At 43.5% G+C, this 22866-nt stretch overlaps 1 protein-coding gene across 1 annotated transcript in view; it reads right to left on the reverse strand.

The window, feature by feature from the left end:
• The window catches only part of jph1a (junctophilin 1a), a 31131-nt gene extending 8857 nt beyond the window's left edge, over nucleotides 1–22274 (reverse strand). The window contains exons 1-4 of the mRNA XM_076761434.1: nucleotides 22155–22274; nucleotides 21535–22034; nucleotides 18200–18968; nucleotides 1644–1762 (exon numbers count right to left, since the gene is read on the reverse strand). Of these exons, the coding sequence (XP_076617549.1) occupies nucleotides 1644–1762; nucleotides 18200–18968; nucleotides 21535–21913 (1267 nt within the window). The 5' untranslated portion in view covers nucleotides 21914–22034; nucleotides 22155–22274. The remainder of the gene's footprint in view (nucleotides 1–1643; nucleotides 1763–18199; nucleotides 18969–21534; nucleotides 22035–22154) is intronic.
• Nucleotides 22275–22866: the final 592 nt, after the last annotated feature.

Below are 22866 nucleotides of genomic sequence, written 5' to 3' on the forward strand. Positions count from 1 at the left end.
GCCCAAGGTCGGCTAGCTCATAGGACTAAATATATTACACAGTGGAAGAGGCGAGGCTAGCATAGATCTTACACATGAAATAAAAATAAACAAAAAAGGTATGACATAGCACTTCTGAATATGTAATATTAATAGAACCTCTCCATCCAGATGATGCCTATAAAACAACTTCAAATGAATTCAATATAAGAGTTGAAATTCTTACAGAAACTACTGGCTTATCTGGTTCGTAGATGAATGAATGCTTGAAGTTTTTTTTGTCAAGACAGAATGTGGCATGTTAAACTTAAACCAAGGAGTAAACTGGTCCAAATCTGCTCCTAGAAAACAACAGAATTAACAAAGAATTGAAAAATAAGCTAATACTTCATTAAAGCTCAGTTTTGATTCACCCTTTTCTGATCTTGCCCTCTTCGTGCCCTTCTGTTCCACCCCTGAACCCACATGCATCACAAGCTCTTTTACAAAAAAGGATTTGTAGCCCTCACTATTTATGTAGTATTATATGTCTGGCATTGCCCTGTAAAACTCAGCTTACCTTGTAAATGAACTAAACAGAGTTGAGTCGACACCCTATACTGCGAGCTGCTGTATAGTATGGCAGTGTGCCTGTTAAACCTCCAGGCAGAGGAAAGGTGAGAACTGCTTGGCATCAGGAGTCATAGGTTTTTCTTGACCACGACTCATACACCTGTGAGACATTTCTGCAATCTACTGAAGCACAAGTTTGATAGGATCTTTTTTAAAAAAAAAAAAATAAATAAATAAATAAATAAAACAGCACTAAAAGAACAGAAAACATTTTGTTTTTCTCACTTTTTTTGGCAGAGTTTATGGCTGCAAAATTTAGCAAGTATTTCCGAGCAGCTACAACAGGCCTTTGAGAGCAAAGACAAGGCTTCCATCCAGAATACAGTACCCTGCTTCAAGCTGGCTCTGCTTTGTCTGAGCACAAACACAGTCCTCCATTGTGGTATTAGAAGCCATCCTCAATACCACTAGTCTTCGATTACAGTCCTGGAACACCAAACCCTGCGCACCCAGACCAAGCTCATTACTGACTCAGACACCAGCCTGTGTAAACAACTCCAAAACTGTGCAAACATCATTATTCATACAAAGTAGCCAACCTCTTACCAGTTACCCAATTCCTAAAAATATGGTCTGGATGCTCGAGGACTGTGTAGCTAAAAAAAAAAAAAAAAAAAAAAAAGGACAGTGGAGGTGAGGGGGGATATTAGAATAGCATGGCTGGGTAAATGTGCCACTGTTGGGAGTGGACCACTCATGCATAAAGGCCCCCCTGCCTCTGCGACACTTTTAGCAAGGACTGCAGCGTCATCTCTGGGTCAATCATGTCTGAAAACCTTGTCTAAAACCTTAATTGCATGCATCACTAAGAATTATGCAAATACAGCCACTTGAAATAGTCAAAGTATTGTATTTCATTAACTGCACTGAGCACATGTGACCTCCCTGACCCCTCAGTGCACCTGCAGTCCAAGCGTTTCTTATTCAGACAGTGGGAAAGCATCTAGGGACAGCAGGGACACTGCTAAGGCTGTGGCAATGCTTTGCCACTAGGACCGCACTTTAAAATATCAGACATGTGTTTTGTATGAAGGCTTGTTGTTAAAGGTTACCTGGTTGGTAGAAGTTGGGGGAGAGCTCCCTGGCAACCGCCCTGGCAATTTCAGAGTCGTGCACAGCGGAGAGGGCAGCCTGCTCTGCAGCCTCGCTTTTTGTCCTGGCATGAGCCGTTCTGGAAAAACACAGAGACGACGTTAGAGTTAGATGGTAACTCAGATGTAAAGATATAAAAAGAGTGAAATCCACCATAGTTGAGGGATGTGTGGCAGATGACTACACAGAAACATGCACAAACACATATTTTATGCTTTTCCATTAAAAACTGATTGGTCTGTGAGTGTGCCTGCATGCTGCCATGTCATTCATGACACTTTCAACATCACATCTGACAAATCTGCTTCCCTCTACCATCTTTTTCTCTTTCTTGCTCCTCTCTGACCCTTTATCCCGCCCTCTTTTTCCCTCATCTTTGAGCTGTATCACTCAGCCTGTCCCTCTTGGGGATGACATAACACCTCCCCTTGTGCTTCTATCTCAAATCCAAATCCTGATTTTCCAAATGGAGCGCAGCCACAACCAAGCAAGACCTTAATCCAGTCTGGAGCACTGCACTGCTGCTGGACCGCACGGGAGTGGTGCCCAAAAGGCACACACACACACACACACACACACACACACACACACACACACACACACACACACACACACACACACACGTAAGCAAAGCAAATACAAACACACGTATGATCATATCATATCATATCATATCATATCTAAGCAGCAGGTGGTGTAGAGAAGGCTTGGGTTTGAATCCCATGCTAAAAAAAGAAATATTGTTTTAGATGACTGATAAAGTGTAAAGCTATAAATAAATTAATGAATATTAAAAGTAAAAAGTAAAATTTCAATAAAATTCAAATGGTCAAGGCCTGCGGGAACCCGGAGGTACTCGCTTTGGAGGGTCTTTTCGATCCTACTCTATGAACATCCGTGCACTCACATCTACTACACTACGCTCAAAAACCAAAAGGCAGAAGAGTAATACGTTTTGGGATCAATGTGAGCTTAGTATTAGCACTGAGAGGTATTATGGGAGTGTACCACGGTTAGACAGACAGAGGCCGGGGGGTGACCTGCTTAACAAATCCCTTGAAAACTCCACCGAAAGATACTGTACACGTACACATGCTTGTGCACATGCAAACACACAAACACTGCGAGCCGCATATGCAAGGCGAGGGAGGATGTGCCCCACTGCTACCACCAGACTCCCCTCAAAAAAGACCTCATTATGCAACACTATGAAATGCATCAGTAGAAACCAGTGGATGAGTCACTTACTGTATGAACCGATAGTGAGCGGAGCCCTGACACAATACATGACAGTGCAACATGAAATGCAAGGATCCAGATGGGCTGTCCAAGCATCACTGTAAGTATTGACAGCTGTGCCCTGTGCCCTGCTTAACCCCACTCATCCATCTTCCTCTCCCTCTTTCTTTCACCACCCCCTCTCTCTTTCAATCAATGCTCCTGCTTTTTTCGATCCCTCTTCATCTGCCTATTGACGCTGCATCCCCTCATCCCCTCCCTCCCTCTGTCTTTCTGCCAAGACTGACCCCAACGGACAGATGTCTCTATTTCAGACTACTTGTCTGTCCTTGGACTCTGGGCTGTCCTGTTTTTGATGGGCTGGGACAGTGAGATATTAAAATGCATGAGGAGCCATATGCTGGTGGGGGAGACGGACTGTTTCCTCTCCAAAAATAAGTCCCTGCGTCGCCCACAGACAGAGGACACACTCAGTCTGTGTTTACAGGCAGGACAGCATCTGGAAACCACTGACCAGCTGCAGATAGAAATTCTGATTTCAGACATTTTTAGAAGTCACAAACAGTAGTACACACAATGCTTTGCTTCTTGCCATGAGTCATTAGAGACATGCAGGAATGTCACTGGTGTGACTAAAGCAGGTACGGTGTAGCTTCAGGGTCATATTTAAGAGCACTTAACTGTTAAAAACTCCCATTAAAGCATTCCACTTACATCACACCACTGACGTGCATACTGTACACATCCACTTGCCACACATGGTGCCACAAGGACATACATGCTTCTATTTCTGAAATGTGTGAAATGTGCAGCCTAGTGAAAGGAGGCATGAATGCGTCGCCAATGTATACAGCATGCCACTGACATATCCGAAGGATCTTAACAGTTCCCTTTAGGTAGAGTTGGCATTAAGTCACAAGCAGACACAGGAAGCGGAGCAGACTGTTCACAGACAGGATGTCTGGTGGCGGGAGGTGACAGGCAGAGAATGATGGGAGTGTGATAGAGCAGTGGGACCGAAGGAGAGTGAAACGAAAGGCGAGAAAACATGGGCGTGTGGAGCACAGAGACGAAAGGGTTGCTTGGTTTTCTTCCCGGCATCAGTGCATTTAATGTTATAGATGCTTTCAATCAAGCTATGGAGTGGATACCAACACCTTCCAGCATGCAGGGACTGTGAAACCTGCTTGTTCATCACTTTTGTCCACTTGGGGGCAGTGCAACAAGCTGGAAACACAACACTGACAGATTATCTCTTTAACAAGTTGATATTGCAATTTAGCTGCTAAATACTCTACTGTGTTCACCAGCTAGTCATTATCTTTGTCTGTCTGCCGTTTACGCTGGCCAAGCAGCTTTAGTGGGTTTATTAGAGCGTTTTCATTAACAGCTGCATCGAGAGGTCGCTGATGAGAGCTGTGAGAGTGAATCATAAGAGTTGCAGCTAGAAATCTGTAATTACATGCAAGGTAATGGTGCATTTCATCTGGTCGCTTGTCAGTGGTGACACACGATGATGCTTCAGAGTGAGGAAGGAAGTCGGTGAATGTGACTAAAGGTAACTTGAATAAAACTTTAAAACATCACTTGAGTCACGTCGGAATAATTTTCATCATCAGTGGTGTTTGTTTAATAATTCCCATGATCCCATGCTACTTCACTGCGTCATCAAACTAAATCTTTTGTTACTTTTGGATTGAGGGACCCCCAGGAGCAGAAATTACATACAATGCATTTCAATGTGATTGGCCTCAGAAGACAAACACCTTTTACAGAAATTATACAATGCATTTTCTTTTTGATCATAGATTCAAGGCAAAAAAAAAGTCTGAGTAAATAACAATATGCAAGCTCATGACTGACCTTTGCAAAAGTTTTAAGTTCTATAACTTGTCAGACAGTCTGCAACCTCCCTACTTGAGGCCGAGCTGCCTCTGAATATAAAGCAACACCTGTTCATGTCTAGTTTGGGGCACTGCAGGCGCTCCTGTCTGGTTGAGTGCTGGGGATGGGTCCAAGCAAATCAAGGTATTTGAATCCATAAATGCACCTGCTGGCACAAATGCAAATATCACACAAACAAACTTACACACACACGACAGTTTGTAGAAATTTGGACATAGTGTAGAAAGGAGCAAAGACTTTGAAGCAATTCCTTTTGAACTGAAGCTCCGTTTGAGAGATGATATTGATGAAGGCCTGGTTGAGATCCACCGTTGCTTCATTACTGTGACAAATGAATTGTGTGAAAAGTGTTGAGTCAGTTTGGCAAGCGGTGCGGCGGATGCTCGCTCCCCCTGTGGAATGTGTGTCTGTGTGTGTGCGTGTGTGTTTGAGATAGAAGATGAGGGTGAGAAAAGCGCCCACCAAGAAAAAAAAATGTATGGAAATGGAAAGGAGAGAAAGACAGAACTGGAGAGACGGAGACAGAGAATGAGAGAGACTGCTCTGGGTATTTAAAACTGCTGAGATATGCATCTCAGCCTAATTTTACTGTGGGGTTAAATTTCAAACCCAAGCTCCCATGCGGCAAACAGCATCCTCCTTTAAGGTTGGTCATACCTCGACCTCCCGCAGAATGTGTGTATCTGTATTATGGGCCTGTTAGTGTGTGTGATTGTGTGTCGTGTGTGCACATTCCCCTGAGTGAAGCTTCAGTCCATCACTCCCCAGGCTATGGCCTATTTGAGAATCTCACTCACATATGCTGACACAGTTCTGCACCCCCTTCCTCTCTTTGGCCCCCTCCACCCCTCTTTGGTTCTTCCAATATGCCACCCTCCCCTTTCTCTTCCTCATCATCCTTCTCTCCATCACTCTGACCGTTTCCCCCCCTCCCTGTCGGTCCATGCTTAGTAACTGGAATGCTGACTGGTACAATGTATAATAGGATAGAAGATGAAGTCTTGACCTTGTCTGTGGAAAAACATCAGGACACAACAATCTTCCTTTAAACTCTCTTTCACTGCCCATGACAAAGAAAACTACTGCTATACAGCAAGATTCGTATTTCAAGACCATGCCCCATTTGGGCAGTGATACTCCTGTTCTGAGAGCACAAATCTCCTCATGAAAGGATATTATACATCAACAGAAATTACTGGCCTATATCTTGCCCAAACAGTCCCCAGGTCTAAAGGCGGAGCACAGAACATCACAGAAAGTCTGCACAAATTAGCACTTAGCTTGCCCTGCACATATCGCTTGTATCCGTACAGGCCTGCTATTGAATTCCCGGCTGGTGCTAATTCAGGATTACTCAAGCATGACTAACACCATTAGTGGTTAGCTAAAACCGACTCTGAAATTATTCAGGAATTATTCCTGGGCTGAGGTCTGGGCTCACATTACCAGGGGCTGCAGCGACGGGGTGACAATGGCTACAGCAAATGAGGCTTTAAATGGGCGACGGACTGGCTGTTATTATGAGATAAGCTAACTTTATCCTGAAGATAGAGCTATAGTGCTGTATAATGAGAATATCTGGGCATGAACTGTACTTCAAGCATTTTAGATCTCAGGACATTCTGATGATTTGGCAGGCAGAGGCTCTGGGCTCATTCCCCTTCTTTCTTTCTCCTTCCCACCCTGTTACTCTTTTCAGTAAAAGTAGATATGCATGCTCAAAATAGAAAAGCAGCATCTTAGATCAATTAGGCTTATTGAATTTTTCCCAGTCTTGTGACAGGCTGAGCAAAATAATACTTTCTGAAGAAGAAATCTGAATGTTTTCCTTCGCATTTCACCTAAAGCATGCAGGGTTTCTTGGACATAACATGGCATAGATGCAGTGAATGCATAAAACATAATGCTGGGCACAGGCACTTGAATAAATGATGCGGTTGTATCAAAAGTATGAAGTAGAAGGGTGAAAGCATGTAGCAGGGCGCCGGGACAATGAGCGGGGAAAAATCTGCATCGAGTAATGAATAGACCTGTCACAATGTAGAAGAAAAGGATACAAGAGAAAGGACTAAGACACGCTGATCACTGCTTCTGGAGAATCCCTGAAGGAAAGCACAATGCACGGTACCGTGTGGCATAGCTTTATGGAACGGATGCCATTTAGGAAAATAATCCCATGTGTCTCTTTGCTGAGAGTTAGATGAGAAGATTGATACCATTCTCATGCTTGTATACTGAATATGAAGCTACAGCCAGTGCGTGGTTAGCTCGGCTTAGAGTAAAGCCTGGAAGCTGAAGCAAACAGATAGCCTGGCTCTGTTAAATCTGTGCAAAACACCCAATTTAATAATGACAAGTTGTGGTTTTATGGGGAGTTACGTTCTGGAACTCTTGAACTTTGGACGGAGCCAGGCTAGCAGTTTCCCTCTGCTTCCAGACTGTGTAAGATAAGATAATAATGTGTAAGCTAAGCTAACAGTCTGGCTTCATATTTAGCGTGCAGACTGAGAGTAAAATCAGTCTTCTCGTCTCCTGGCAAGAAAACTATTTTTAAATTCTTCTCAAATTGATGAAAACTAACCTAAAATATGCGCTCAAGTATTTTTTTTTTTTTTTTATCTGTATCTTCATGACTTAAAGATACAGCAATCATTTTTATTCACCCCCAAATGATGCATTTATCATGTTTACTCATGCCACAAAGGCTGAACTGGCAGGTTGAGACAGATTGAAAATCAGCTCTCAAACAGACTTCATTTCTGGGAAGAAGAATGAGTAGAATCAGTTTTTGATTAAACAGGAAAAAAAAAAAAAAAAATCCCCAGACTCTACTGACATTTTTGGCTGTGGATTACAAACAGACCTAATCTCCTACTCTACTCAGGATCTCTGCACTGAGACTACACCTGGCCTTAATCCAAAAACACATGGTTACAGGTATGTGTTTGTGCACGAGGACATTAGCGTGTGAATGTGTATGGGTGCATCTGTTAATGTGAAAAACTATATTCTAATAACTACAGTACAAGTGTACGTGCACGTGTTTGCGTGGTACATGTTTAGATCTCTGCTATGTTTAAAGGTCTGATACCTTCTCCTCTGAGTGCTGATATGAGTCTGTTGAGGGAGTGACACAGAATCCCTTGCTGAGATGATCCCTCTGGTTTTGGTGAAGGGCAATAGCGGGGCTTCAGACCTCAGCTCTGTGCTCTTTGTGTCAACACCGCTAGTGAAACATGGCCACAGCTGATACAGCTAATGACACAAAGGGGGAGGGAGGCTAAACCGTGCACTGCAGAAAAATGGGGGCATAGTATCTCTGACGTTTTGAAGCCAGAGGGGGATGAGGAAGCAGCTCCCATTTAAGCTGAGACACCTGTCAATCAAGCCCACATGACCCAAAATATTCCCTCTTTCAAGATTTCATGAAACAAAACTAATTTTAAAATCACCACAAAGAAACACATGGAAGACATTAATGGACCCCTGAACAACACTTGCTCCTAAATCTTTATTATATACAGTGGATTTAACTGACATGTAACTCACATAGGGAATTGGCAATTAATTAATTGGTGCTGATTCTGATTACTAGTTCACTACAGTGCACACCACTCTGCTAAAAGGACAAAAGCTTTGTGAATTAGCTCCAATTCTAGGTAGGGAAATCCAAAATGACAAGTAAAATGAAGCGTGGTTGGAACTATTATTTTCGTTATTGATCATTTCTCAGATTTATCACATAGTTTTTTAATCTATAAAAGTTTAGGAGTCTCAGTTGGATCAGGTCTTGGCCAGATGACTGATCCACAGAGATCAACACAGAGAGGAATATTTGGGCATTTTTGACTTAAACCATTAATTGTTTAGCAATATTGTTTAAATTAATCTGCTGTCCGACTAACTGACACACTAACTGGTTGTTTCAGCACGAAAATGAAATTGAGTTTTCACAGTCCCAAGCTGTCATACAGGGAGTTAAAGAGTTGTGAAGCTCAGCATCTTATTGCCATACGGCCATGCAAACATTACCTGCACCATAAACGCATGCAAACACACATACATGCAAAAGCATGAAAAATGAGCTACCTCTCATGCAAATGACTCACACACACACACACATCAAATCTGCATGAGAAGTTGAAAAGAACCATTAGCGAGATGTGCCATAATGAGGCCTACTGGGAATCAGGGAGTCCGTGTGAATAAAGGACACAGTGAGGTGACTTCACAGTGGCGTCTCTATGATACCAGCCCATAAATCTTTTGAAACTCCAACTGGAACCAGACACGTAGAACAAGCCTTAACAGATGAATAAACACGCTGTTAAACTAACAACGCCTCTTCACTTTACTACTTCATAAAGAAAATCAACAAATGGCTGACACGATGGTGACGGCGGTGAGGCAGTAACCATGGAAACCACCAGAGACACTTGAGCAAGCTGCCCAACCAGGCATCTGGCCTGTATTAATGAATTTGCAAATGCACAAACCCGCACTACAGCCTACTGCGTGGATACAATCTTGCATATATGACACACGCATACGCACAAACTATGAGGGACACACATAGATGAAAAAAGTCTTTTCAAACGTTATAGATTTTAGTGTGAGTTGCCAAAATAAATGTACAAAGACACACAGGTACGGAGAAACACGCACACACACAGACACACACAAACAGCATGGCGTGTCTCATTTAACTACGAGGCTCAACATCCGAAGCTGAACCTGTGTGAGTAAAGGTCACATTGCCTGGCAACCACTTGAGCTTAAGGAATAGTTTTAATTATGGTCTGTGCTCTCTCTCTCCTCCAATCTCCTGTCACCATTCACCCCACTGTCTGCACACACGCACACAGTCGCACACACACAACCATCAATTTCCTCTTCAGAGCAAAGCCAGAAGGAGCGTTAGGTTACATCTGCCCACAGCTGAAAAATGATGATGCAATCTTTGTATAATTTGTCTTTTATGGATATTTCATGGACAAACTGGAAGATGTGTGCATCAAAGTAAACTACAATAATGTCTCACTAACATCAACTTCAGCTCTTATTGATATGTGGGTCCACTTCTGCATCGTTACAATAATATAACTCAGTGGATCATTGTGACAAGGTGACAGCGATAGATAAAATGTCCTCATTGCATAGCCGCGTCCACACTTTGATAGATTCACTTCCAGAAATCTTAAAGGAAATGCACACGGCCACACGTTCTGTCCAGTATCATCTGTGCGTGTGCTTACAAGTGTGGTTGCATGCTCCACAAAGGATCTCTGTGTGCAAAAGCAATACTGTGACTCAACAAGAGAAGTGATAATTCCATAATCCAATCCGTGAACATCTGGAGTGAAAGCGGCCTAGCTAGCCAATCAGAGTGGCTGAACAGATTTAGCAGGGCACATTAGTATCCGGAGGTTAAAGGCACCCGGCTGTGGTCGCAGGTACAAAAACAACAGACAGATTTTAAGAGTTGCTTCAGGCAACACAAAAGGAAAGAGACTCGTTGTTCTTTGTCTCCAATGAGCAGATGTCTACAATTATGCTAAGTCTGGTGTTGATATCGCTCTTTATTTGTGCAGAATTACAGGTATTAATTATTGATGTTTATGTGGGTTGCTGTGGACATTGCATGTGTGTCTTGTGATGTATGAATTGGGTTGGATGACATGAGAATATAAACGGACCATCAGAGAGTCATAACAGTCATACCCACATAGCTATCTGTTTATATTCAGGGCCGAGACTTCCTCAACCGTGCAACGGTCATTGTTCACAGTCCGATTAGCAACTTGAGACGCGACACTGAAGTCAGATGAGATTTTGGCTTATCTCTATGAACAGATATCTGCATACAAATGCAGATAAATTCAAAATAAAACACTTAAAAGCTAAATCCTCATTAGACAGGTGCCAAAATTACACTTCAGCCTATGCATTCATGTTTACCTGCATGCAACCAAACATGATTGGTCAATACTATTCAGGCTACAGATGGAAACCAGAATGCCTCTGATATCAAAAACTTGTCCCTTTTCTACAGATTCATTCATGGGTAAATATCTGTTTATAGAGATTATGAAATAATGTTGGACGACAGATACTTACTAAACCAAAAAATTAATTAGGTTTAATTGAGAAAATAATCAATTTGACACAACACACATTAAAACTTGCAGCCTGAGCACAGCATTCACTGTATATACATAGATATATATACATATAGATAAAGATATAGGCTCAAACACATGCTCTGCCTCTCTCAGCATATCTATTTATAGACATTGCTACAGTCACAGTGTGCATGCTGTGGACACTACTTTGAGGAGGTAACAGGTTTATTCCCCATCAGCGACGGAGCCTCTGGAGCAGGTCAACCGTCGAGTTTTGTTCTGTAACTCAGCATCTTCAGAAGTGTAATTATTATAGACTTAGACGTAACCAGTAGACTTCAGAACCACTGATCGAAACATGCACCTATGCTCTTAAACACCTGCGTAGAGTTACACAAAATTGCACACTGACATTTTACATGATATCTTGTCGCATCATGGGAAATTCTCAGGAGGACACACACACACACACACACACACACACACACACACACACAGAGGGAAATCCCTGGAGATCGAGCTTACTGAACAGAAACACTATTAACCAGGGCTCATTATTTCTCCATACCTCAAATCACAGTGTGTCTAATACAATATTTAACTCACTCCGCTGACTCCTGCTCTCATTAACCGCTGTTACATACACAATTAACACCGAGACGAGAAGATGCAGCACAAGAAAGAAACAGTGCATTACAGCCACTGTTTAATAATAGACAGAGTGCAGCCTTGTAGGAAATTCATCACAAACCAAATCAAGGAAAGATTGTAGAGGAAACGGAGCAGCGGGTAAAGCATCTGCACAAGGAGTACTTTTAAATTTTTAATGTTCGCAGGTGAACCACTACATGAGTTAACCTCTTTGTAACAGCCTTGGACTCTTCGTGACTCTCCCCTCTGCCTGCCTGCCTGAGTCATCCCCGTCTTTCTTGAGAAGCTGCAGAAATATGTGCCATTCTCAGAGAGATTACAAACCACAGCCACACAGTGTAATGGCATGTTGGTGAAACCCAATCCTATCACCACTGCTGTCGACACAGCCCAGCGCTCCACTCGCATTTACACTCAGCCATCACCCTCAGGCTATTCTCCCCTGCTCCCCCAGGAACAAAGCTTTCGTGGCGTGTAACTGGAAGTCAGAAAAGTGGGTCTATTTAGTATTTCAACTTCTTTCTATGTCATTTCTATTTACTGAGATGCATTGTGGTATCATAAAGTGTATCAGCAGCTTCGTCACACAAAGTCCAACCCCTCATCTTCGCTGTTGGAGATGGAGACAACCAAACAAGGTGATGTTTGGAATGGTTCACATGAAGGCCTGTGAACGACCCAAAAACGCTCTGACAAACGGTGCTGTGGTGGGCCAATCCCTCATTCAGTAGGTAACAATGAACCTTTGACACCAGCGCCTGAGGAGGGGTGAAATGACCCCGGACCGGGGGTGATGGAGAGGATTTGTGGATGACCTGAGCTCCATTAGGAGATGAAATGTGATTCAGTCAGTCAGTATTTTCTCCTCTTGTGTTTTTATGTGATATGTTTTAAATGGTTTTAAAGTGTTTTGTACATTTAGGCTGTGCAATGACAAAAAAAGAGTCAAAATGAAATGCCAATCCACCCAATAGTTGAGAGATATTCCAGTCTGGACCAAAGTGGTGGACAGACTGATAAACATCTCCATCAGTCTTTCCTTATACTTCACCCACTGACATCTTTAAGATCTGCTAACTATGACTTTATATGTAGATAATGTGGTTTAAGTACAGATTGAGATTACATTACACGCTGTCATTTGATTGCACTGCGGGTCATTTGGAAACTGCTTGACTAACTCTTCCTACATGTGCCATTGCATCAGCTACATTATTTATAGCTCCTTCATACGTACAAGCTTGCAATTACTCCGCTCATTAATTCTACTTATATAGAAAATATGAGGCACATGTGGCCAGTCATTTTATGTGTGTGTGCACGCATGTGAGTGTGAGAGCATTTGATTCTGTCAGCAGTAAATGTTGTGTTACCTCACACCGTCACATCGCCATAAATATGAGCCATGTCGCGGGATAAATATACTGTATGATGCGGCTTGCTTTACTCTGACTCGTGATTCAGATGGCTGGCAGTCCTTCCCACAGTTACAGTTACTGTATGCTTCGTGCCTCATTGCTACTGTACATTTTGTCACTTCATAAAGGGACAAACTTAACATACCTTTGAAAGGTGTGTGGCGCCACTTCATAAAAACTCCATAAGAGGGGTACCGGCACCAAGATCAAACCACACACGCACACAGAAAACAGAAAAAATGAACCCAATTGCACCTCCGCCCCTATCTGGAACAGAAGAAGACATCGCCGTTGAGGACAGCCGAGATGGAATCTTACATGATGTACTGCGGGTTGGGATTATTTTGTTCGCATGTTGAAACACAGGCTGATCTATAACTCTCTCCAAAAAGGGCAGGTGGTGAGTGGCTGAGGTCATCACACAGCAGGTGATAAACAAACACCCCTGGACACAAACACACCGCACACACACTCGACACACTTTCTCTGTTCTCTTGCCAAAGGACGGCAAACCTCATCTCATCTCTCACATCCAAACACACGGTTTCTCCCATTCTCTTGAAATCTTGTCCTCCCATGTATGTGGACACACATACACACACACACACATAGACATTTAGGAGACATGATAGTGTGAGTGAGATGGCGGGCTGCTATATCAGTGGTGGGACGGGTATATATTCCTGGCTGGTGCTGATAAGCCAACTGATGCCTTGCCTTATTTAGTCAGTGCTCACTGCTGACACACTAGCAGAGTAGCACGCACCGCATGCACTCTCACTGTATGCATCTGTCTTGTGCGCGTGTGCGTGCGTGAGTGTATGTGTGTGAGGTGTTCCTGTGTGGAGAGAGGTGAGTTCAGATGAAGTGAATGCATATAGATAGCCTTTGTGGCTCTGAGTGTTTGCAAGTGTGTGTGTGTGTGTGTGTGTGTGTGTGATAGCACATGAGTACATGTGCACATGTGCGCCTAATGTTTCACTACTAATGTGATTAGAGTTGTTTGCTTCCTATGATGAGTACAGATTTTAGCTAAATGTCTTCTTGGGAAAAAGGTGAATTTTTGTCATTCACAATTTTCTGCACTTTCTACTTGATTTCTCATGAAAATCAGCAGCGATACTTTATAAAAAAAAACCAAAACAAAAAAACACATCGCAACCCAAACACATCCTTCCTTTCGCACACAAATTACATTCAATTAAATTTGTGCATCTGAAACATATTTTAGGGATTTGGAATCACATAATTACCCTTGTTATAGTAATTTCTTAAGTATGATTATGATTACAGTTAGCTATAATTATGCAAATGATAATGATCTATTTTGTTCTTCATCTATTCAAAGCGGTTTTACTCTCATTTGGTGAAAGGACTCTTCAGGAGGGAAGCTTCTTTAGTGTTCTGCTTGTCAGCCTATGGTCATCTCCTGCACACCAATCAACCTACAATCAGGTGTGCAAAAAATGAAACTTTTGATTATCTAATTCCAAAAATTCCAGATTAGATCAGCACCAAAACCCAATCTTGACCAATGTCCTGTGTGCAAATCTAATGGAAATCCATTTACATGAGAGACAGAAGGACAAGCAGAACAGGCCAAAACTAGTCTCACTGGCATTGGTAAAAATGTGAGCGGGATAAACACTCCAAACATTGCTGAATATCATGAGTCTCAACTTTTTGCTGATTGCTGCGAAGAAGAAAATAAGCATCTTAAAAATATCTTCGCTATATCCGGAGGACCTGCATATTAGGTGTTGGTTAACCTTTCACTAGAGCCTGCAGAGCAAACATTGCTATCAAATGGAAACACACACTTGGCCTCCATGCCCGGACTGGCTTGCAGAATGTTTGTTTTGGCATTTTAATCATTCTAAGCATTGTAGAGGCAGTGTGCTTAACCAGCTTAACCTGAGAGAAGGAAGGTCAGATGAGACAAGACAGGAAATCAACACGGCTCAAATATGGAGAAATTTAAACTAATATCGAGCTTTGGTGAGGCTATTTTACCACTTCACACACACACTTCTGATTATGTGAGAAGGCACAGCGAGTGACGGGTAAGTTTAGGCGTAACAAAGGCCGTTACAGTAGATTACACAGCGTTTACACTGACACACCACCGAGCCACCAGGACACACGGACTGCTGATCTGTAACAAAAACGCTTTATGGGAGAGGCATCATGACACAGTAAATGCTTCAATGGCACAGTCACTTATCTCAGTTCACAGGCCTCGGACACAACCCCACACACACAAACACACACACACACAAGAGCATACTGAGCGGTGTGTGTGAACAAGTCCATTTTACAGAGATAAGGGTGGCAAAATAACAGTGAATGAGGGAATGAGGGTCACAGACACAGCGCTCCACTCCGCCTCATCGCACTAGCTCTCTATCGATTGGCTGATCACGGGCATGAGGTCATCAGCTCCACCACAGAGGCTGATGGGATAGCTCTTCTGTACAGTAATTCACAAGGGAGGGGAGGGGTGGGTGTGTCCCTCTGTGTCTTCTCTCTTTTTTTTTTCTGCTCTCTTTTCATTTCTGTCCACTCCAGACTCCTCGCAAACCTCTTGCTCAGCAAAGTCGCCGCATCCCCCATCTTATCCAATCAACATTTATCCCTGGGCTCTCTCACTTCAATCCATTTTTTCTTTTTTTTTTTTTTTCACTCTGTCTCTCTGTCTCCTCTACCAGCTCCGTCTCCCTCCCCTCATTCCCCGCGGATCCACCGGGTACGCTCCACATTCAAAGACACAGAGTCACGTGACCAGAGCTGGATCGATATGAGTGCATCTTTTGCCATGCACTGTATAATGAGACTTACATAACGCGCTTACACACAAGCCTGTCACAGTCCGCCATTCTAGCTGTTTGGAAACACAAATACGGTCTTAATTCAAAATCTTGATTTCAGTCAGGAGGGCGGAACAGCGTGTTTTGAGATCTTCAGCAGCACACGATGGAGCAGCACCTACCAGGCAGTAATTTGATCACTTACTACAGGACATGGGACCTTGTTTGCTGCCATAAACACTTTGCATCAGCCTGAATGCTTTTACTGTTGTTGCCTTAGCGCTACGCATCAGGTTGTGTGTTTCTTCCTGCTGCAAATTGCTGCTCTAATGCACAGCCAGAGAGAGGATCTGATGGCTATTTCATCAAACGCATTATCCGTTCTTCTCTTTTCCCAGTAGGTTCATGTCAACCTCACTGGCTTTCGCCGACAGATACAGACTCATAATATCATGGGTCTTATCTGCACAACAAACAGTATGCCGGAGTTTTAATATTAAGCATGTTAAATCCACCTTATGTAATCTTTATCTTATATCCTTGAAATCTGCAGAATGAAGCGTTTTCTCTCGCTGCTTGCTGGAGAGGAATTATTGTATTGTAAAGAAAGTCTGAATATTATGATAAAGCCTGCAATTCATAGAGTCTGCTATTATTGTATTGCTGTAAATGGCCGGGTTCAGCAGTGAGTCAAAATACTCTCATTCATTCTCTCCAGTGCTTTATTATATCAAGTGTCCGTATTTTACTTCTTCAGTTAACATAGAATTGATTCATTATTGCGCCTAACTGCTGAAATAATGACACTCAATGTAAATTATCAGAGACAAGAGTAATGATTTACTATTGGTTAGCTTGTTTGAACAGCAGCCAAAGCAGCATTATTTCTTAAGCCATGCTAATGGAGTGACTGTAAAGATGGCATCAGTTTGTTGGTTGGTCCACCACTTTGGTCCAGACTGAAATATCTCAACACTTAGTGGATGATTTGCCATGACATGACATTCACGATCCCCAGAGGACGAACCCTAAAGACTTCGCCGGTTCACTGGCTCTAACTAGATGTATTGTCATTAACGTCATGTTTCCCAGATGATGAATCAAAATAACAGTTTGGTGATCCGCTGACATTTCCAGTCTTGGTTTTGAGTGAAATGTCTTAACAACAGATGGTTGGATTGTCATGGATTTTTATCACTGAATACCTGCTAAATGTGTTTATTGCTAATTAGCAAATATTTGCATGCTTACAGGCTCAACATCCGTATCTTAGCAGTGTAACTGTGAACATGTTAGCATGCTAGCTGATGTTAGCATTTAGCTCAAAGCACCGCTGCGCTCACAGCAGCCTTGAAGAACTGTGGAATTATATGAAACATAAAAGAAATCTGGAAATGTGTGAGGCTGTGCCCAGCAGGAAAAAGCAGCAATCTAACTGATTAATTGATTGAGCAAAATTATAATTCATTATGTTTCTTTTAATTATTTCTTTTACTACCATTGTTTGTGCATGTGTATCCATTTTCTTTGTGTGTGTGTGTGTGTGTGTGTGTGTGTGTGAGACGGAAATACAATAAACTTTGCCTTTTGCATATTAGATATTATCTTTTCATGCATGCAAATTAATGTGCACCTATTGAGAGAGGAAGAGAAACACTGATAACGCGCGTGATTGCATAGAGACCTTTTCACAGCTTGTACACATCCTCGCTGTCTTCAGTCTAATAATTCCCTGATGCAATGAAACCAGAGGATGTCAAAGTGATGCTGCGTACGCTGAACTGTGTCCCAGTAGGAGGGAGGCTTTAAAGCAAAAGGTCACATCTCATCCACCTGTTAAAGAGCAGATGCCACATCAGAGCAATACTTGGCAGCAGGAGCAGGTATCGTTATTGGGCACACGAGACGCATTTGGCACGGGCGCAGGTATGGCTATACCGCTCATGCACATAAACTTACAGGCACACAAACCTCTCTCTCTCTCTCTCTCTCTCTCTCTCTCTCTCACACACACACACACACACACACACACACACACACACACAAGATGCCTAACCCCTCTCCCTGGGAATGAAAGATATGGGCAGAGAATAGAAACAGAACCTTTTCCAGGGATGATCACACTGGCTACACAAAAGCCTTGACTGTTGATGATGTATAAAGGTCGGAGCTGTTGTCATGGGACTCCACTTACACAAGACTGAGCCTTCAATCAGACTGGGAGATGTTTGTCAAACAGGCCACTGCTCTGACTCCTCAGTGCTGAAAATAAACACCTGAGGATGTTCGCCCTGACTTTTTTTTTTTTGTGTTTACACAGCATCCACCCACATGCACATACAGAGGTGTGAATGCACACACATGAACACAGTACCTGGAAGCTGCTATTTCCACTTTACTCCTGGCAATGGCTGCAGCCCTCTGTGCCCCCTCCACAGCCCGGTCCACCTTCTCTTTGGTTTTGGGGTTCTTAAGAGGAATCAACTGCTTCCTTATTCCACGCACCAGCACGTTATTTTTGTACTTTCCTTCTTCTTTGGTGCCGTCTGGGAAAACCGTGCACCCATAACCGTGGCGCTTGTTGTTAAGCCATTCTCCCTCATACTTCATCCCGTTGGATCTCTCTGAAACACCAAATCCATTGCGCTTGTCGTTCTTCCACTCGCCCATGTAGGTCTCAGTCGTGGTGGCATCCACATGGTCCTCTAGAGGAAGGTCCTCGTCTGGCAGCTCTCCGTCGCCGATGGATATGGTAGAGTTGGCATCACTGGAGCTGATGCGGCTCATGGCGGCATCACTGCGCGCAGAGCTGCGCTTGCTGGAGATTGAGGTCCGAGAGTCAGACTTACGCAGCTGCCGGAGGCTGCCGAAGAGTGACCCCCGGCGGAACAGGCCCTTCTTCTTGCCGGTGACGACCTCGCTGTCTGAGTGGAAGTTAAGGACGAAGCCGCCGCGGCTGCCCGTCGGCGTGTCTGTGGGGGAGGAGAGGTCCTGGAGCACTGTGCCGTTGCTCTGCTCGGAGCGCAGGGAGGCCAGAGATGTGCGGAGAGGAGAGCGGATAACGGTGGCCATGCCGTAGGGAACACTCTGACGCACTCCGTAGCCATGCCGCATCCCACCCATCCACTGGCCTTGATAGGTACCTGAGGAACAGGTAGACATGGGTCAGTGAGTGATAACAGTCAGAACTATTGTATTATATATGTATCATATAAAGCAGTGGTTCCCAACTGTTTTATCATATGGCTGCTTTAAATTAAGCAGTTGAGAGGAGTCCCTCCAAAAATGACTTATTTTCGGGGGCCTTGACCCCCCAGGAACCACTGCTAAATAGGATGAAACAGTGCAACCAACTGTTAGAAACTGCAAATTCATTCCAGAGATCTCTTGCAGTACATAGAAACAACAGTATATTCTGTTTTTATATGCTCAGGAAAAAAAGCATATTTAATATCACCATTGTGGCAAATTAAACTAGCCCACCCTTTCTGAACATTGTCTCTTTTCCCCATCAGTTCCTGGAAGAGACAGTTGGCATTGGCTGGTACCATAAAGCACGACCAGAAGTGATTTTAATAAGCAAATGTGTATTGAAAGTGCTGCTGGTGTCTGTTTTTGCTTGTGTGTACAGTCTGCTTGTCTCACCGGGCCCACTTCCAAAAGTCTTTTATCTAAATCATTTGAAACAGTGTATAAGCATAAAAAGGGCTGCAGTGCTGGAGATCCATGAAGTACCTCAGCAAGAAAAAAAAAAGAGTTTGCACCCACACTGATGATAACAGCTGATTATTTGAAGATATGTGTGTCTGAAAAGCACACAGTTTTGTGAAAGCCTTTGAATCACACCAGTGTAAAACTCACCTTCATACAGTGAGTTTGTACACTTTTGGTGCATGTGGTGACGTTCACAACACTTCTCTTTTGCCTCTGTTTGGTACCTCGCATTTTTCTCTTTATCAGCACTAAGTCCTTGAAACAGCATTACATATGGGAACACAGAGTAGCCTTGCTGTAGGGCTGCAGAGTATATCAGCCAATGAAATGTTTTCTCTCTTTCCTCAGAAATCTGTGACTGTGAGTACGACTAACTCAATCACAGAGATTTGATTAAGGTACTGATATTGAGGATCACTTGGGACGAATGTGAATCACTCAGCTAGAAGCCTATTTCAGGCAGCCACTAACTCCCCCACCGACAGTAGGCACATTCACCACCATCCGTTTGTCTCTGACGGCAGGGAATTGCTATGAGTCACATAATGAGAGGAATACTTCATTAATCCCATTTGGTGCTGCTGAGCCCAATGAGCATATGCTGGCCTACTGTAGCTTCTTCATAGCATCATATCACAATCCTGATCCTAATAATAAGAAAGGCTTGTTGATCCAGTGCTTCAATCTCATTGACCAATACAATGAAGCAAGCCATGATGGTCATATTCTAACAGAAAATGATATACTAGCCTGGGCAGGAGTTTAGATGGATAAACAGTGTGAGATTAACAGGCTGGCTCTGTGCTGCAGGTCAAATCGGTGACCCTGCAGATCAAGTTATCAGGATGTTGCGGGGTCAGACAGCCAGATGTTCTGTAGAATCCTCTAGGATCAGCTGATTTCCCAAGCCCAGCCCTCTGTAGCCATCATATGTGAGGCATTTATTCTGCACCATAAGGCCTCCCTTAGTGGAGATGATGCTCACAAATCACCCAACGACTTGGATTCCCAGAAACGGCCGTCTGTAACAGGCCTTCTGCGTTGCTTGCAAGCACTTGTGTTTGAGGGGCCCATCAGGATGTTTCCTCCCTGATCACGCAGGTCTCTAGACAATCTGCGAACACACTGCCGATTAGTAAGATCAGATTTCAGAGAGAGGCTTGAACTGACCTCTCGCTTTCAGCAAGTGTGTCCTGTGCATGACTTAACGTCGCCGAGTGCATAAATGATGGATATATTTGTGCATTTTCCGCCCTGTGGAAATGTATATCTTAAGTGTAGAAGTTATATAGAATTGTGTTTTCACCAGTTCACTGCAGGTGTGCATGATTTGTCAGCAGAATGGCTGAACTTTCTCAATAAACTGGATTGATTTTCATTGGAAATGTTTGCACTTGTGCAAAAAATGCACTCTCGCAGGGGTGTGTTACTGCAATGAAAGTTCAAATGTGAAAATGACGAAGAAGTAGGTGATAGTCTGGCTATAATTGACTCCAAACAGACTGATTTGCTGTGATTTCCAAACTCCTTCCAGCTGGGGCATGTTGCCACTGAGCTGGCAACAGGAGTCACTCTCCTCCCACTGTCATACGAGGAGCAACGAGCAGCAAGCACTTGCCAAATGAGATGGAATAAGAGAGGAACCATTATCTCAAACTGTTTCCAGCAAGTTAACATCAGCAGGGTGTTAAGTCATAGTTTTTTTTTTTTCTTTTTTTTTGGGAGGGTAAAAGATGATGCGCTTGACCACGGTGCGCAGTGCGCAATCTCAGCTTCGACTCAGATCATATCAGATGGAGATTCATGCACTGATGTATTTCCATTAGCCTCCCTCAGTTTGAGCCTGAGCATCCTCTCTCTCTCACACACACACTCACACACATACACACACATACACACACACACGCACGCACAACGCGTCGTCAGTCACTGCCGTTAAAGCGACACACACGTTAAACAAACATTGGACCATATTTATAAGTCAGGGTTTCTTACCGCCGTCTCCATAGGTTTCGATCCCATATCCATCCTGCAGCCCGTTGCTCCAGGTGCCGTCGTATCTAGCAGGTGTGTTGTGGCTTTGCCGGACACCGTACCGACCCTTGAAACCGTGACTCCACTCTCCGCGGTACATCCACTTTCCTTTATTCTCCACGCCGAGCCCATGCCGCTTCCCCTGGGACCAGTAGCCCTTGTAGGTATTCCCGCTGGGCCAGGTGTACACCCCAACTATCTCAAAGCCGTGCGACCAGGACCCGGCGTACTCGCCCTGGCCCTTGGGTCCGGTGCAGATGCCGTGTCCGTGGGCTTTGCCATCCTCCCACCCCCCGCAGTAAGTGCCACCGTCGTCGAAGTCAAACCTTCCGCCCGTCATTCAGATAAAGGCTGGAAATAAAGCAGATCGTGCGCTGCTGCAGACTCAGGCGTCTCCAGGACCGAGGTTGGGGGATCCAGGACCGGTGGTGAGATGAAAGGATGAGCCAACAAGATGATGACTAGAGGGTTCAAAAAATAGGAGGGTGAGGATAGAGGACAGCACTTCCAGACACTGACATGCAACACAAATGGCATGCGTAATGGTAAGTGTAAAGGTATGAATGGTGGGCGTCATTTACCGGAGGCGCACGCCGGGTTCTCCGCTGTGTGTTGCTCGTCTCCCCCCTCTCACCCACTGATCACAGAGGGAGAGAGAGAAGCGTCGAGTCCCCGCTAAGGAAAGACACTGGGCCAATCGCAACGTCACTCCACAGGGACCTCCCACTCTCCTCCCTCTCTCCCCCCACCTCCGTGAAGAGTCCGGACGCCTCGACCCCCCCAAAATAAGGCGCTTTTATATCTTTATATCCTTCACTTCACAGCTGTAAATAATACATAATGGCCTCAGAATTATTATTAAGTATTCTTCTGTGATTATCGTATCATACTTTGTTTATCTTATCGGCCATAGTTACATAATAATATTCCTATGGCCTATTTAGTGAGGTGATAATGTATACTGGGAAACTATATATAGCTCTATTAACTTTTACAGACCATATCTGTGCAGCATGTGCTATTACTAATACCCCTATGAGATACATTTCACTTTTATGCTGTATTCAATAGCAACATCCTTCTATATATACACTCTAGGCCTATATATTACATATTTTGTCATATTATATTTATTATATATTATACCATACCACATTATACTCACTTCTATGTTCAATATTCTATGTTATATTTCTGGACAATACTGTATATTATTTTATACTACACTATATACTATTGTGTACTACAATATTCACCTTTTACTATATCTTGTACCCCATACTGTATTATATA

This window comes from Chaetodon auriga, chromosome 21, assembly GCF_051107435.1.
Source record: "Chaetodon auriga isolate fChaAug3 chromosome 21, fChaAug3.hap1, whole genome shotgun sequence".
NCBI classification, from domain to species: domain Eukaryota; kingdom Metazoa; phylum Chordata; class Actinopteri; order Chaetodontiformes; family Chaetodontidae; genus Chaetodon; species Chaetodon auriga.